Source organism: Vombatus ursinus, unplaced genomic scaffold, assembly GCF_900497805.2.
Source record: "Vombatus ursinus unplaced genomic scaffold, bare-nosed wombat genome assembly UNPS02014779.1, whole genome shotgun sequence".
NCBI classification, from domain to species: domain Eukaryota; kingdom Metazoa; phylum Chordata; class Mammalia; order Diprotodontia; family Vombatidae; genus Vombatus; species Vombatus ursinus.
Window position 1 is genome coordinate 47,933,652 of NW_020954557.1, and position 15,356 is coordinate 47,949,007.

General features: G+C 38.6%; 1 protein-coding gene across 3 annotated transcripts in view; it reads left to right on the forward strand.

Moving 5' to 3' along the window:
• The window catches only part of LRP2 (LDL receptor related protein 2), a 258,128-nt gene that overhangs the window by 206,876 nt on the left and 35,896 nt on the right, over nucleotides 1-15,356 (forward strand). For all 3 annotated transcript variants that reach the window (XM_027866126.1, XM_027866127.1, XM_027866125.1), the window contains 3 exons: nucleotides 8,852-8,983; nucleotides 9,994-10,125; nucleotides 14,181-14,324. In XM_027866126.1, coding sequence (XP_027721927.1) covers nucleotides 8,852-8,983; nucleotides 9,994-10,125; nucleotides 14,181-14,324 — 408 coding nt within the window. The remainder of the gene's footprint in view (nucleotides 1-8,851; nucleotides 8,984-9,993; nucleotides 10,126-14,180; nucleotides 14,325-15,356) is intronic.

The following is a 15,356-nucleotide window of genomic DNA, read 5'->3' on the forward strand; positions in this document are numbered from 1 at the left end:
TTTGCCAAAGCTTTTATTATTGGCATTGCTGATCGTTTGTATTGAACTCTACCAGGTTTAAACCAATGCAACTGACAAGAAGGAACTCATTTTGTGTGTGTGTGTGTGTGTGTGTGTGTGTGTATGTGTTTGTGTGATATTAGTAGTATTCATGTTATCTTCTTGCAACCTTGATTCTGCTCCCTCCTTCTTTCTCCAGGACGTTACTCCAGTCATCATCTCCCCTTTCTCACATATTTTTCAATTTCTCCCTCTTAGTCCCATGTTGAAACAGTAAACTTTCCCTTTACCTTCCTCCTTTGTTGAGTTATTATCTTGCCTCTCTCTTTCACTTTACTGACAAATTTCTTGGAAAAAGTATTTTTTTATGCCCCTGGCCTTCACTTTCTCACTACTTATGTTCTTCTCACCCCCTTGCAAACTGGCTTCCACCCCCTACCACTCCCCTGAAATTGTACTCTAAAAGGTTTCCCTCCAATAACCAAACATTGATCTTTAACATTAAACATTGACCTCCAATAACTAAATCCAGTGGTCCCTTTTCAGTCCTCAGCCTCTTTAGTTTCTGCAACTTCTGACCACTCATTCTTATTGGTCTCCTCCTGTGGCTTTAGAGATCCACTTCAGAGATCTACTCTATCCTTTAACCACTCCCTCATTTTCTTTGCTGGTTTCACATCATCTTCCCAAATCCCAATAATGAATGTTTCACCAGGGACTCTTCTCGACAATCTTTTCTTCTCTCTATAGTTCCACAGCCTTTGACCATTAGCAGTAAAAGCAGAGCTAAAACTGGTGTCAGAGGAACTGGATTTTTATTTTGACTGTCATTTACTTATTGTATGACCTTTGGCAAATCAATTAACTTCCTAGACCTTGATTTCCTCATTTGGAGGATGAGGGGGTTGAACTAGAGAACGTTTAGGGTTCCTTTCAGCTCTAAACATATGATCTAATGATTTGCAAGCAGGCTATTCCCAAATATGTATCTTCTGTATTACAGAACTATATCTCCAACTGCCTACAGGGCATCTCCATCAATATGTCCCATTATCACCTTAAAATTAGCATACGCCAAACCTAAGTTAAAGTCTTTCCCCTGCCTTTTGACTTCACTATTTCTGGGACTTAGTTTCATTGTGTATAATATGAAAGAGTTGGACTAGTTTTTCTCTAAGATCATCTAAAACTCCTAACCTATCATACCATCTCAGAGTACTTGTTAAAAATAGGAATACCACGTGTGTGAAGTTTTATCTTAGTGTGCCATCTGTAGAAATCTTTCCATTTCTCCCTTTACAATATCTCCACACTCAGGCAGCTACCGCTTTAGTTCAGACCTTCATCACCTCTTGCCTTGATTATTGCAATAGCCATCTAATTGTCCTCCTCCTCAAGTCTCTCACTGCCTCAGTCCACCCTACAAATAGCTGACAAGGTTTCTGTTCAGTCATTTCAGTGGTGTCTGACTCTTCATGACCCCTTTTGGGGTTTTCATGGCAAAGATACTGGAGTGGTTAGCCATTTCCTTCTCTAGCTCATTTTATAGATGTGGAGACTGAGGCAAACAGGGTTAAGTGACTTGCCCAGGGTCACCCAGCTAGTAAGTGTCTGAGGCCAGATTTGAACTAATGAAGGTGAGTCTTCCTAATTCCAAGTCCAGTGCTCTATCCACAGGGATAGAGCTGCCCCAACTGACAAAGTAATTTTCCCTAAATGCAGATTTGACCATGTGATTCCCCTATTCAAACAATTCCAGGGGCTTCCTGTAGCTTCTAGGATAAAAAGTCTTCTATTTAGCATTTAATAAAGTCCTAGGCAACCTGGGGTTAATTGCTTTTTCTATTCTCATTAGAAATTCCTCTCTCTTCCCTTCCCTCATATTCTGTTATTCACCTAAACTAGCATTCTCTTAGTTTCTTACATCTAACTTTCCATCTCTTCTCTATGTGCCTGTACACTGACTGCCCCCTCATGTGCCCCCTCTTTACATCTGCCTCAAAGAGTCCCTCTGTTCCTTTAAGACACAGCTCAATCATCATCTTATGTACTAAGCTGTTCTTAATCCTCCCAACTGCTAGTATTTGCCCTTCCAAACTACCTGATATTGAAATACTTTGTATACAATTGTATTTATCAACTTTATGCTTTTACTGTGTATATATGTATATATATATATATATATGTATGTGTGTGTGTGTATGTATGTACTTTACTCCTCCATTAAAATGTAAGTTCATTGGGAGTAGGTCAGTCAATTATTTACTGTGGTTTGTCCTTCATTCTGGAAGAGGACCATGACATCAGGGAGATGATGACATGACTTGCAAATAAATTGGATTTAAGTGAAGGAGGGCTGTGCAAAGTCACCAGCCTCACTTTCTCTTCCAGAGCCATCTAGGTCCAGTGATCAGATATAGATCAGGACAGCTGGAGATGGTCCAGGATACCATGGGAAACCTTGGCTTTTTTAAGCTAAGATTTTTTCAGAGTTCTCACTTTGACTGAGGCAATGCCCATTCAGTGATTAGGGTTGTTTAAGATGTGAGCTAAAGGATGACCCCTTTATTTAAAAAAATCATTTATTAATTGTTTATTAAATGCTTGCTATATGCCAAGTGAACAACTATGTGGAGCAGTGGATAGAGCATTGGGCTTGGAACTAGGAAGACTCATCTTCCTGAGTTCAAATCTGGCCTCAGACACTTACTAGCTGTGTGACCCTGGGCAAGTCACTTAACCCTGTTTGCCTCAGTATCTTTATCTGTAAAATTTGCTAGAGAAGGAAATGGCAAACTACTCCAGTATTTTTGCCAGAAAGGGGGTCACAAAGAATCAGACACGCCTAAAACAATTGAACAATAAAAATGTGCCAAACACTGTGCTAAAGGCTAGAACTCCTATTAATACTGCTGACCTCACAAGTATCACCGTTGCCACTGCCACCACTACTACAAAGGCAGCAAGGTGGTACAATGGAAAGAGTGTTGGTTCTAGATTCAGAGAAATGTAAGTTTGGGTCTGGCCTCAGATACTAGTTGTGTATCTCTGGGCAAGTCACTTAACCTCTGTTTGCCTCAGTTTCCTATCTGTAAAATAGGGATAATAATAGCACCTACCTCCTAAGGTTATTATGAGGATTAAATGAGATAATATTTCTAAAGAGCTTAGTATAATGCCTCAAATATAATAAGTGTTATTTGAATATTAATTAATATTATTGTTATCATTCAGATTAAGGGGGATTGGGAAAAGCTACTTATAGAAGATGAGATTTTAGCTGGAACTTTAAGAAAGCCAAGGAAGCTAGGAGGTAGAAATGAGAAGGGAGAGAATTCTAGGCATGGGGGGATGGCCAACCAAAAAACGCAGAATCTAGAGATGGAGTGTCTTGTTGGAGAAACAACTTTATAAAGGAGGCCAGTATTATTGAAATAAGTACATGTGACAATGTAAGGCATAGCAAGACTAGTAAGGTGTGGGAAGGGATTAGATTGTGAAGGATTTAAAATTTGATCCTGGAGGTAATAGAGAACCATTGGAATTTACTGAGTGGGGATGGGGGAGTGGGCAACATGCTAAGATCTGTGATTTAGAAAGATCACATTGACAGCTGAGTGGAGGTTGAACTGAAGTGGGGAGAGACTTGTGGCACACAGACTAACCAGAAGGCTATTGCAACAGTCTTAAGCATGAGAAGATAAGGACCTGTACCAGAGTAGTGGCAATGTCAGAGGAGATAAGGGGGTATATGCAAGAGATGATACAAGGTAAAATTGACAGGCCTTGGCAACATATTGGATATGGGGGTATGTATGTGTGAATGAGAGTGAGGTTACACTTAGGTTATGAACTTGGGGGACTGGGAAGGTGATGGTACCCTCAACATCAATAAGGAATTTTGGAAAGGGTTTAGGAGGAAGGATAGTTAGTTCAATTTTGGAAATGTTGAATTTAAGATGTTTATGGGACATCCAGTTCAAGATGTCCAATAGACCATTGGAGGTACAAGATTGGAGGTCAACAGAGAGGTTAGGACTGGATAAGTTGATTTGAGAATCATCAGCAGATATAGATAAGTGAGTCTGTGGCAGCTGATGAGATCACTGAGGGAGATATTATAGAAGGAAAAGAGAAGAAGGCCCAGGACATAGGCCTGTGGGATACCCAGGGTTAGTGGGTGTGACCTAGATAAAGATCCAGCAAAGGAGACTGAGGAGTGATCAGATAGGTAGGAGGAGAATAAGAAAAGGGCAATGTCATGAAAACTTGGAGGGACGAGAGTGATTTATAATGTCAAAGGCTTCCAAGAAGTTAAGAAAGATGAAGATTGAGAAAAGACCATTAGATCTGGCAATTAGATTATTAATAACTTTAGAGAAAGTAGTTCCAGTTGAATGATGAGGTCAGAAGTCAGACTATAGTTAAGAAAAGAGTGAGGGGGAAGGAGTGGCCATCTACCTAGATGGCCTTCTCAAGCAGTTGAGCTCAAAAAGGAAGAGAAATATGGGATGATAGCTAGCAAGAATGGATGGATCAAAGGAGGATTAAGTTTTGCAGATGGGGAGACATGGAAATGTTTGTAGGCAGTGGAGAAGAAGGAAGTGACAGAAGATCAGTGAGAAAGTGGGGAATGATAGAGGAGGAATCTACTGGAGAAGACCTATAATAAGTATGGCTTCATTCTGTAGTTAGATCCCCAAAGCCTAGCACAATGCCTGACACATAGTAGGTGCTTAGTAAATACTTGGTGATTGATCGATTCTGTGAGCTTTCATAACTTCTGATTCTGGTGAGGCCAGATTATTTCCTAGCAGTCTTTACCATGGATTAATACTATGTGCAATACATTGATGTACTCTTCCATGCAATGCTATGAAATGATGTGATCTGTTGAGTAAACATAAATATGACATAAATTGAGTTACCAAAGCTACTCCACTCTCAGATTCTGCCTCTGTTGTTGACAGAGTGATGCAAACTATAGCAGGTGTTTGGAATCTTTCCAAGTTTAAGACTGAGATAAAAATTGGTTCTTCTTTCATTCACCCATGCTAATTTAGCTGCTTGAAATTAATCATAGTGCTTTTTTAATGGCATTTAATTAAAACTGGCATATATTTACAGAAAATAGGTAGCACCCAAATGAGTATGGGAATTAAGGCCACATTTCTTCTCAGCTATTAATATATTGGTATATCTCAGGATCATAGGATCATAAATTTAAAGTTAGAAGGTACCTTAGAGGCTCTCAAGTTTATCTTCTACCTTTTACAGATGAGGAAAGTGAAGCGTAGATAAGTTAATTGAATTGCCTAGGATCAGGGAGCTAGTACATGTTTGAGGCAGGATATTAACTTGGGTCTGTGTGACTTCCAAGCCCAGTGCCCTATCATGTAGGACAAACCCGTGGCCCACTGGCTACATTAGCCCACATCACTCCTGAGTGCAGCAAACCACATTAAAATGTATTTGGGAAATATTTAACAAAATAAATAAAAACACAACATTAATTTGTGGTTTTCTAAATCAACATACAGCCAACAAGGAACTATTTTTCATTTGAGTTTGACATCACTGATGTAGAGCCTTCGTGTAAATATTTACTCTTTATGGTGTGGAGGAGACCTTGGATTTTTAAAGGTTATGCCCCCGGACCTGAAGCTCTGGCAGGTCTCATCAAGCTGGAAAGAGTTTGAAGGCACATCCAGCAATAGGCTATGGTTCTATTGTCCAAGGATCAGCTTAGAAACATTTGGGGTGGTGGTGGTGGTGGTGGTACAGCAACTCATGAAATCATCTGCTAAAATGAAAAGGGGCTATAATGTGTACCAGAAGAAAGAGTGTCTTCATCAATGCAATCATGAGTATCGAGGCTGCTTTTTGAAGTGGTGAAGATGTAACACCATAGAATTCAGTCTTAGTGATTATTATGTGGGCCAATAATTTGGCTATAAAATAAGTGTCATTATGTGAGTACTAGTAAAACATATCCTTTTTTCATTATTGTGAAATTTATTTCTTTATTTTAATGCATTTATGCTCTGTCCCTCTCACTCCCTTCTCCCCTCCTCCATTGTTTTTCTTTTTTAAATGATCATCGAGGCATTTGGAAATAACTTGTCTAATATTCTTTAATATTTTAAAGTTTAAAAAGACATTAAGATTTTAACACCAATGATCTGTAAAGAAAGAAAGCTAATTGCTGGTGGAACCAACATTTGGGAGATTATTATATTGGAATGACTTCTTCAGTGCTCTGAAATACTTAGTAACAGTCATTCCTTCTTTGTAAAATGAAAAATTTACTTGTGTGCTCATACTTGATTTGGGAAATGAAGTATTTAATGAATTCTAATGGATACAGCATTTAGATGCAGTAAAAACAAAACAAAACAAAAAAAGCTCATGTAAATTAATCAACATTGATTTTTGGACTTGGAGGAAGTTTCATAACAGTCAGTCAGGCCAGTGGTACATAAAAGGATAGACCTTAAAAATGATGTGTTTTTAGCTCGTGTAAGAAAAGACCAAAGGCCTAAAGACATGACAACTAAAGGTGAGGGCATGGAGGAACAGGGGCAAGGGAAAATGGTTCAGTTCAAAGGATGCTCAGGAAAAATGATGCTCAGTCACTAGAGGACAAAGGATATAACCAGATCTCAGTGGTTGGAGTGGTAGAGTAATGGGATTTGGGAGCAATGGTCTTGAGGCACTGGCAGGAAGAAAGATGGGGGCCAGGTATGGTCCTTCAAAGAGGCTGTCCATGGATTTGATGCACTTAGGTTTCACTAGCTATTTTCCTAGTTGATGGTGGGATGCTTGTCTTCTAGGTGGCAGAGTGGATGGGCCTGTGGTCAGGAAGTTGCTATTGTTCAGTTGTTTCAGTTGTATTTGACTCTTCATGACCCCATTTAGGTTTTCTTGGCAAAGATACTAGAGTGGTTTGTCATTTCCTTCTCCAGCATTAGTCCAGACCTAAGTTTAAATCCATACTTAGACATTTACTTACGTTGAGCAAGATACGACCGTGGGTGAGTCCTTTAACCTTTCTGTCTGCCTCAATTTCCTGAACTGATTAAAATAGGGATAATAATAGCACCTACCTTTCAGAGTTGTTGTGAGGATGAAATGAGGTAATATTAGTAAAGTGCTTATTTAGAACGTGGCCTGGTACACAGCAGACATTTAGTAAGTGCTTGTTCTCTTTCTTTCTACAGAGGGTGAAGGGTGAAGGTCCATGCATTTTATTTCGAGGAGACAGGTTCTTAGTTCAGTTCATCTCCCATTGATCTCTCATCTCTGGTGTCAGAGGCAGAGAGAACCTAGGGATGGCCTTATGAGACCCTAGTTGTAGAAAGCATGAGGTATGGAAGTTTCCAAGCAAAGACAGGAGAAGAGAGTTTTAGGCAGGAAATTTCCAAAAATGGACAGGTAGGAAGGAGCAGATTCAGAGCAAAAGTAACTTCTTGCAGGTGCTCACAGGGGCCTCACAAAGCAGAGAATTTGGATTTTTACAAACTGAGTACAATCTTGTAACTTGTTTAGAATATGCTTTCCTTTTTCCTTGGAAAGACCTCATAATAATAATTCCAACTATCACCATCCAAGCATGGACCTCGAGGTTCATAGGATAGTGATAATCTAATGGATTTTCTTATTCTGTTTCATGTATGTGCATGGCCAAGTGTGTATGCGTGCACATATACAATTCATTTCATTTCAAGAAATTGCATTTAATTTAATTCAATTCACTTCATTTAAAGTAAACATTTATTCACATAAGGCACCATGCAAAGCACTGGGGGCTCAAAGGCAAAAACAATGAAGGTCTCCATCCTCAAGGAGTGTATAATGTATGGATGAGACATAGCATGGACACATAGAATATAGGTTTATTCAAAATAGACACAAGATGTGCTGTGGTAATTTTGGGGGAGGTTAGGTGGGGTAGCACCTTGGGAAATCAGAAAAGACTTCATGGAGGAGGTGATACTTGAGGTGATCCTTAAAGGAAGTTAGGGTATTCATAGTGTTGTGATGTGCTTTGATTGAAGGAGTTCCCTAGGCAACAAAATCATAGATCCCATAGCAGAGTTGGGCAGCTAGGTGCCACAGTGAATAGTGCACTGGACCCTGAGTCAGGAAGACTCATTTTCCTGAGTTCAAATGTGGCCTCAGACACTTACTAGCTGTGTGACCCTGGGCAAGTCATTCAACTCTGTTTGTCTCAGTTTCCTCATCTGTAAAAATGAGCTGGAGAAGAAAATGGCAAACTACTCAAGTATCTTTGCCAAGCAAACCCTAAATGGGGTCATGAAGAGATGGACATGACTGAAAAACAATTGAACAACAACAAAACAGTAGCGTTATCCATCAGCAATTCAAAGTAACTGGGCATGGCGACACACAGCTATCATCCCTGCTACAGACAGGGTGACTGATGCTAGTGGACGTCTTGAGCTCAGGAGTTCTGAGCTGCAATGAGCTAAGCCAATTGGGTGTCTGAATTGTTTTCCCGCAAGAGCAGGAGGGCACCTGGTTGTCTAGGAAGGCCCAGGTTAGAAACAGAGAAGGTCAAAGCTCCTGTGCCTATCAGAATGCAACCTGCCTACAACTAGCCCCTGTTCTTTCAGGTTGGGCAAGATAGAGAGACTTCAGTCTTAAAAAAATAAATCACAGAAGCACCTTTCCTCATAAATTCTAAGGAAAAATTATTTTTTTTTCCTATAAAGACATCACTGCAAAGTAGAATAGATGAGGGACTATTTTTGACATACAAGTTGAATTTTTAATTGATAGGTTCTTTAATTTATGTTGTTTTTCTTCATAATTTTATCTTTTTTTTCAGACCCAGGGGCAGAAAGGACCTGTGCTGAAAATATCTGCGAACATAATTGTACCAATCTAAATGAAGGAGGCTTCATCTGCTCCTGTAGGCCAGGGTACAATGCTAGTGCTATAGACAGAAACTCCTGCATTGGTAAAGTAGATCTTTGTTTAATTATGTTTTTTAAATCCTTCAATTATTCTTTGTGAGATATCTCAATGCTGAACCATCCGAGTTCCTTAGTAGTTTTATGTCTATGGTTTTTACATTTCAGAATGAACAACAATTAGAACTGTTGTTTGGTCTGGGTAAGGCTTGTCTTCTCAGGTGTTTTGGGACTGCAGTCTAGGAGTCATAGCCAGGAATCATATGATTTGCTTATGAGTTCTAAAATCCTACTATAATCATCATGTTTTGCCTTTTCATCATGAATCAGTTCCAAAGTACCTGATAAGAATACAGCTTACTAAAAGTGATAAGAGTTAAGTATGTTTTCAGTAGTTCTGGTCAGTGGGATTTAATGTTTCTGATTCCATGGTATGTTTTAAGTAGAGATGAGGGAAAGCATTCTTTGGGGCAGTTGAAACTCAAAAGTTTATCATTTAAAGATTAGATGATAGATTCCTGAACCTGAAAACTATGTTAGCAAAGGGAAAGTGATACTCTTGATGAGAAAAAAAATTGTAGCTGTTATTCTGAAATGGAAAGTTGACCTCATCTTTGGGTCCTTTATCTTTTTCTTGGCTGAAATCACTATGTTTCTTTAGGTTTCCCTTTTTTCATTTGTTGGTTTATTTCTTTCATCTGAATTTTCTTTGATCTTCATCATTGGCAATGTAAATTTGCAAGTCTCTAGGGGCAACTAGGTGGCACAGTGGATAGAGCACTGGGCCTGTAGTCAGGATGACTCATCTTCCTGAGTTCAAATGTGGCCGCAGACACTTAATAGCTGTGTGACCTTGGGAAAATCATTTAACTCTCTCAGCCTCAGTTTCCTAATCTGTAAAATGAGCTGGAGGAGGCGATGGCAAACCACTTCAGTGTCTTTGCCAAGAAAACCCCAAATGGGGTCATGAAAAGTTGGACATGACTGAAAAACAACTGAACTGAAGTCTCTATGGAGTGGATTTAAAAATGCATTTTTGGTTTTGTTTTGTCTCCAGATGTCAATGAGTGTGAGCAATTTGGAGTCTGTCCCCAAGACTGTAAAAACTCCAAAGGAAGTTATGAGTGTATGTGTGCTGATGGATTCAGGTCTGTGGGTGACCACGAGGGAAAACAATGTGCAGCTGATGGTAAGTTTAGATGATATTGGGATGTCATCATTGAAAAATCAATCATGGGCAAGGGGGAAGTGAATACCCTTATCACTGGTGGAGAATCCATTTAAGAGTCATAGTTTCTTCTTTTTCATTCATCACCCTATTCCCCTTGCTTTAAAAAATATTAAAACCTGTAGGAATTGAAATGATAATAGTCATATCCTACTTGTCTCAGATCTTGCCTCCTGACCACCTTGATAAATACCTTTATCAGGAAAAGATATGTGTGTTGGAGAGTTTTCTTCAAGTTGCTCGACTGCAAGAGTCTGCTTATGTCATGGTTGTCAGCAGAAGGAAATTAATGAAACCATCAAACTCCCAGCCTCACTGAATCAAGGTTTTAGGCAGTGTAACTTAAGATGTCTCAGAAAATGGTCCCATTAAATTGGGGCAAATCAAGGACACTTTGTTGACAGATTACTTTTTTATTGTCTATTTACTAATGATCACAGACAGAAGGGGCCTGGCTCGTTTACAACTTCAGTCATTAGTTCTACATCTTAGGTTAATGTCAGCACCAGAAAATCTGTCTCTGAACAAGTAGGAATTTGGCCCATAAAATTAAGAGATATGAACTGGAAAAAAGCAGCACGAATGGCAGGGTATTAGAAATGACAAAATGGAAAGAATAGAAGTGGTACATAGCAGGTCAAATTCCCAATACTATTGCCTAAATCTATACAACCCAATTTTGTATACAAGTTTTTATGGCCCCATCTATTTAGATTTAGGACATATGCTAGTGGCTCAAGGGGGAAAGCTGGGAAAAGAGTATTTTTAATTTGCATGTCAAATGGTTAGTGGTTAAAATGAAAATTTTAACTGTTCAATTTTGGCATGCAAATGAACACATTAGAACATGCATTTGATTTGCATACTTAAATATTGCATCCACTTCAGGCATGAAAGTGGAGTAAGGGCACTTTGAGAGTTTGATCTGATTATTAAGCAGCACATTTAAAAATTTTTTAACTATTTTGAACCTGGAATGATTGAAACAGATCCCTACATTTACATAAAAATAGAGTCTAGGAAGGAATCATTTTATAGAGAACCATAGATTGTTAGAGATGGAAGGAAGATTAGTCTAATTCCTTCATTTTACAGATGAAGAACCTGAGGTGTAGACAGATTAAGACAATATGATTTTCTAAAAGTTACTTAAGGCCTCATTTCTAAAATCTATAGAGAACTGAGTCAAATTTATAAGAATACAAGTCATTCCCCAATTGATAAATGGTCAAAGGACATGAACAGGCAGTTTTCAGAGGAAGAAACTAAAGCTATCTATAGTCATATGAAAAAATGTTCTAAATCACTATCGATTAGAGAAATGCAAATCAAAACAACTCTGAGGTACCATATCACACCTATCAGATTGGCTAACATGACAAAACAGGACAATGATAAATGTTGGAGAAGATGTGGGGAAATTGGAACACTAATACATTGTTGGTGGACTTGTGAAATGATCCAACCATTTTGGAGAGCAGTTTGGAACTATGGCCAAAGGGCTATAAAATTGTGCATACCCTTTGACCCAGCAATACCACTATTAGGTCTGTATCCCAAAGAGATCTTAAAAACGGGAAGAGGACCCACATGTACAAAAATATTTATAGCAGCTCTTTTTGTGGTGGCCAAGAATTGGAAATTGAGAGGTTGCCCATCAATTGGGGAATGGCTGAACAAGTTGTAGTATATGAGTGTGATGGAATACTATTGTGCTATAAGAAATGATGAGCAGTCAGACTTCAAAAAAACTTGGAAAGACTTACATGAACTGATGTAGAGTAAAGTGAGCAGAACCAGGAGAACATTGTATACAGTAACAGCCACATTATAGGATGATAGACTTGGCTCTTCACAGGAATGCAAGAATCTAAGACAACTCCAAAGACTCACAATGGAAAATGCTGTCCACAACCACAGAAAGAAATATGGAGTCTGAATGCAGATGGAAGCACACTATTTGCTCTCCTTTTCCTTTGCTGTTTTGTTTTATTACTTCATTCTTGTGGTTCCTTCCATTAGTTCTAATTATTCTTTACATCATGATTAATGGGAAAATATGCTTAACATGAATGTATATGTAGAGCCTATATCAGACTGTAGGCTGTCTTGGGGTGGGGAGAAGTGGGAGGGGGAAAAATTGAAAACTCAAAATCTTATGGAAGTGAATGTTGAGAACTAAAAATAAATAAATTAAAAAAAGAAAAATAAAAGTTACATAAATTGGATTTGAAATCTACACAACTGAAAATAGTTGCCCAAATACATCAAATAAGAAAATCCTATACATAGCATCTCAGAGGATGAAATACTTATTTTAGGTTAAAAAAATAACATCAAGGACAAATTGTCCTTTCTTATTAAGTAGAAGCTAAATTGGATTACAGAGCTGATTGCCTGCTTTAAAAAATAATAAAAACCTCTTAGTAAAATAAAGACAATGAGATGTTTCTGGTAAACTTCTATTAAGGTTATGAGTGTTTTGTTTCTCTCATATGACCTTCTGCTCACAGTCTTGACTGAAACAGTGCCAGAGAATAAAGAGAAAATTAAGTGGAAAAAAAGAAAGCCATTGAAGGGCTGGCAAATAGGGGAAATTCCTTCTTTAATACAGCCCTTTGAGTTCTAAGACTGAACAATAAATAAAGCAGGCAAAGAGAAACCCTGGCATTGCTCAACGCGGTACTACCCTCCCTTTCCAGTCTCAGTCCACACTACTGTCCTCTTCCATGTGTGTACTATAGCCAAACTGGACTACCCCAAAGGTATCCTGAGATGATGTTCTCTCTCCCTCTGTACCTTTACCCCTGGTAATCCCTTTGCTGGGAATGCCCTCCTCATTTCTATCTTTACCTGCTAAAATCCTACCGATTTTTCAAATCTAGCTAAAAACACCTCCATGACACTTATCCTGATTTTCCCAGTCATCAGTGATCCTCAGACCTCACATGGCTCTAGCTTCGCAAACCTCTGGTACAATTGTCAGGTATAGATTTATGTTATGGACATTTATGCATCATATCCTAATAGATTTTTTTTAAGGACATGGAGCCATATCTTAACCGAATCTTTGTCTCTTCCTTATATGGTGGGTAAAAGATTAAATGGCTGAGGAAAACAAAAGATTGACCTTCTGAACATATAGATTTATTAATAAGACCTGGATCCTGACTACAGGGCAAGACAGACTTCTATACATTAAAAACAATTAATTGAATAAGGCCAATTAATTAAAAGGAAACAATACAATATTAACTAATCTGATTTCTAATTAGACAAAAGATTAGAGACTTTTCAAGTCGGGAGGGGGAGAGTGAACAGGTGTAATTCCTTGAATTCAGAAAAAGAGATGTCTCACTCCCACCAAGGGTCTGTAAACAATCAAGGGAATGTGGAACCAATAACTGCATGATCAGTATGGGGCCAGTTTTTAGATAAGACGTATGGGTTGCATGAGATGTACAATTGTGAGAAAACTCCTTGCATCATCAATCTTTGGATCTGACTGGGTTTCTGGTCAGCAGAACCTAAGAGGTCCTTGGTTAAGGGTCTCTAAACAGCAGGTAGAGGTGGTCCAGTTTCCCAGACACTTTGTGCTAGGTTCAGACAATACAATAAAGTTTTCTCACAAGACAGAATTTGCACTATACCCATAATTAAATCGAAAGGGAACTGATCTAACTCCAGAATTGAGTCACAAGGTGGTGTCAGTGTGGTTCATTCAATTTCCTCATTTAGCATGGTGCCTTCCACATAGTAGATAACATCAGCATGTGCTGAAGGTTTAGTTGAAGTTAATACCCACGACTTCCACCTGAAATAGAAATGATGAAACCCATCTCGATAGAATAAATTGTCGATTGAGTATCAAAACTTGTTAACTAACTGATCAAAGATGTTTCAAGTGCATACATAAACAGATATTTGAGGGTTTTCCTAGTGCTTATCCACAATTTCAGAAAAAAGGCAGAAGTAAACAGCATACAGATAAAAGGAACTATTCCATCTGTTTACAGGTAACCCTCCCTTACTACTCCTGCCAGACAACGTTCGAATTCGAAAATACAATCTCTCATCAGAGCAGTACTCTGATTACCTTGACAATCAGGAACACATCCAGGCCATTGATTACGATTGGGATCCCGAGGGCATTGGCCTCAGTGAGTATAATAAACTTTGTATTTGTTTTAAGTACGAACAAAATGAGCTTTGTTAGCTAGTGAACTTCTTTAGAAAGGTTTTTTTTTTCTTCTTAATATGAGTAAACCAAGTTTTGTTTGTGGAGGGAAAGGCCCTCATAACTGGGTGAACTTAGCCAGCAAGTTTTGCTTTGATTTTTGCAATGAAATTTCTGCCTACCTGTGTTTTTATCCTTAGTTATTTAATGTACACTCTGCATCCATGGGCAGATAAGTAGTACAATGGATGGAGTGCTAAGCCTGGAGTCCTGAGTTCAAATTTGGCCTCAGACACTTACTAGCTCTGAGACCCTGGGTAAGTCACTTAACCCTGTTTGCCTCAGTTTCCTCATCTGTAAAATGAATTGGAGAAGGAAATGGCAAACCACTCCAATATCTCTGCCAAGAAAATCCCATATAGGGTCATGACTGAAACAACTGAACAGCCCCTACAATTCACAGGATCATTGATTTAGTGCTATAAGGGACCTTAGAGGATAGCATGTTGAACTTCCTCACAGAGCCCCAAAGCCGCAAGATGTTAAGTGACCTGCCTATGGTTATGTAACTAAAAAACAGCAAAAGTAGGGTTTGAATTCAGATTCAGAGCCAATTCTCTTTGGATTATACCATGCTGCTTCTTCCAACAAAGAATTAAGAACTGCAACTACCTCAAGAAGTAGCTACTTTAGGTCCCAATGAATTTACTTTTGCAAGACTATATCTGACTTTTCTTCAATCTTCACATTAAAATTCTATAGTTTCTGAGTGCCTTGTCTAAAGTTACACATTGACTGATGGTTCTGAACCAGAATTTTAGTTGTTTTACTTCCAGGTCAGAGATTTCTCCACTAGGTTAAACTGTGTAGCTTTTTTAGGGCTTAGTTTGGGTGACCAGCGTGCCAGGTTTGGCTCTGCCACTAAGTTTTTCATTTCGGCCAAATTATTTAGCCTCTCTGGGTATAAAATGAAAGGATTAGATTTTTGCTTTTTCTGAAGTCCTTTCCAGGGAAG